Source organism: Pteropus vampyrus, unplaced genomic scaffold, assembly GCF_000151845.1.
Source record: "Pteropus vampyrus isolate Shadow unplaced genomic scaffold, Pvam_2.0 Scaffold142, whole genome shotgun sequence".
In the NCBI taxonomy this organism is placed as follows: Eukaryota; Metazoa; Chordata; class Mammalia; order Chiroptera; family Pteropodidae; genus Pteropus; species Pteropus vampyrus.
The window spans coordinates 2,224,308-2,226,069 of record NW_011888923.1 but is presented as its reverse complement, the minus strand read 5'-3'; the positions used below and the strand labels follow the sequence as shown (position 1 = coordinate 2,226,069).

Here is a 1,762-nt window from a genome sequence, read left to right as displayed (position 1 = left end):
ACGTGAGGGCACAGTACATACTGAAGTCAGAAGTGGGGCGGCCTCGGGGGGACACCGGGGGGCCCTTGAGGAAGGGAACAGGGATCCACCCTCTGTCTCTTGCTGCTCTCTGACTTCCCACTGCCTAGAGGGTGTCACAGCCCGGGCTGGTGCCAGCAGTGAGACCCCAGGAGGGCAACACCCAGAAGCTCAGAGCCCACCTGTGGCTGGCACACCCAGGGCGCCCGGCCACTCGATCAGCTTCCCGGTCTGGGCAGGTCCCATTCTGTGTGGCAGTAAACGGGAGGGCAGGGGAGGGGGCGTGCCACCATGGCCGGGAGTGCGCTCCCCAGCCACCTGCTGGGTGGACTCCATCTCGTCCACTTCCGCACGGCGTTAACACGCTCTTCCGTAAAATGAGAGTCGTGATACAGGCAAAGGAGAGTTCCTGTCCCACAGAGCTGTCAGGGTCGGTGGCGGGATGCTTGAGGACCAGCCAGCCTGCTGCCGCCCCCCAGACTCCCAGGACAGACAGGCATTCCACTGCTCAGCAGGGCGCCGCCACCCCCACGTCCCCTAAGGACACTAGTGACGGCCCATGGCCCGTTCACTGGGACGTGCCCCGCAGCGGGTGCTCAGTGGGCCTGTGACAGAGCCCTGGGCAGCCCGCGTGGCTGTGGCCGCTGGGCCTGCTTGGGAGGTATGCTGTCGGGGTGTCTGGACCTCACCCTTCTAAGCGGCCTTGGCCGAGGGGTCACAACAGAGCTGGGGCTCAGTCTGGGGCAAGAACTGGCACCCTACAATGGAGTTCTTGTCTTTCCCCATTCCTGCTGCATGGGGACAGACAGGTCTGCTAGCCACACAGCTCAGAGAGAGGGGGTAAAGTCACACAAAATCACAAACGTGACACTAAGGCACAAAAACAGGGACTTCTTTCAAGAGGACGCCCATGGCTGCTACCGTAAGGCCCAGATCTATCTCGTCTCAGCCCATGAAATGAGACGTGTTCATTCCATCATTCTTTCTCTGAGGTGGCTCTCCAGTCCCTGCCTGGTCACCGGCGTGGTCACCAGCATAGCCTGTCCCAGCAGCGTGCTTAAGCCCTGGTGTGGGGTGGGGGGACAGTTGGCCCTTTACCCCCAGGGGCAGGCGAGCTGTAGGCCTCTCTCTGAACGGCCCCCTCGCCTTTAGAGCCTCAGAACACGAGTTAGCTGGTGTAGGAGTTCAGGGAGCTGGCACTGGGAACCCCAGGGGCCCCGAGCCTGGCTGGCAGGTAGGTCCTTTCTGGCCGCTGAGGGCTCACAGTGTTTGTTTTTCAGGAACCTGGGTAAGTCGGGCCTGCGCGTCTCCTGTCTGGGGCTCGGTGAGTATGGGGGCCCTTGGTCCAAGGCCACCAAGGAAGCAGGGGCTGTGGGAGGGCTGGGCAGGGCGGAAAGGGGTCACCTCCGGCAGGGTGGGGAGGAGGCCACACCCAGAGCCAGGATGTGGGGGGCTCTATTGCCATGGCACAAGGAGGCAGTGCGGGGGGTACCCAGGAGCTGGAGGGGGACAGCAATACAGCCTTTTTCTTCTTAAGATGTGAGCTCCATTCCCAGACCACACAATACCCGCCCCCGACACACACACTGTCCAGCGAGGCCGAGGCCGCGGACTTTGCCCCTCATCCTGCTCCCTGCAGCTTGTCCTGCAGCTGGCCGCCTGCTCTGGGCATTTACTGTCCCTTCTGTTTTGTGGCCCCAAGACAGGGAGACGTGAAGGCCAGGTACTAACACATGCCCAAGAC

General features: G+C 62.4%; 1 protein-coding gene across 1 annotated transcript in view; it reads left to right on the top strand.

Moving 5' to 3' along the window:
- Positions 1-1,762, top strand: part of KCNAB2 (potassium voltage-gated channel subfamily A regulatory beta subunit 2) — an 80,492-nt gene that overhangs the window by 52,735 nt on the left and 25,995 nt on the right. The window contains exon 4 of the mRNA XM_023535624.1: positions 1,299-1,342. Within this exon, the coding sequence (XP_023391392.1) occupies positions 1,299-1,342 (44 nt within the window). The remainder of the gene's footprint in view (positions 1-1,298; positions 1,343-1,762) is intronic.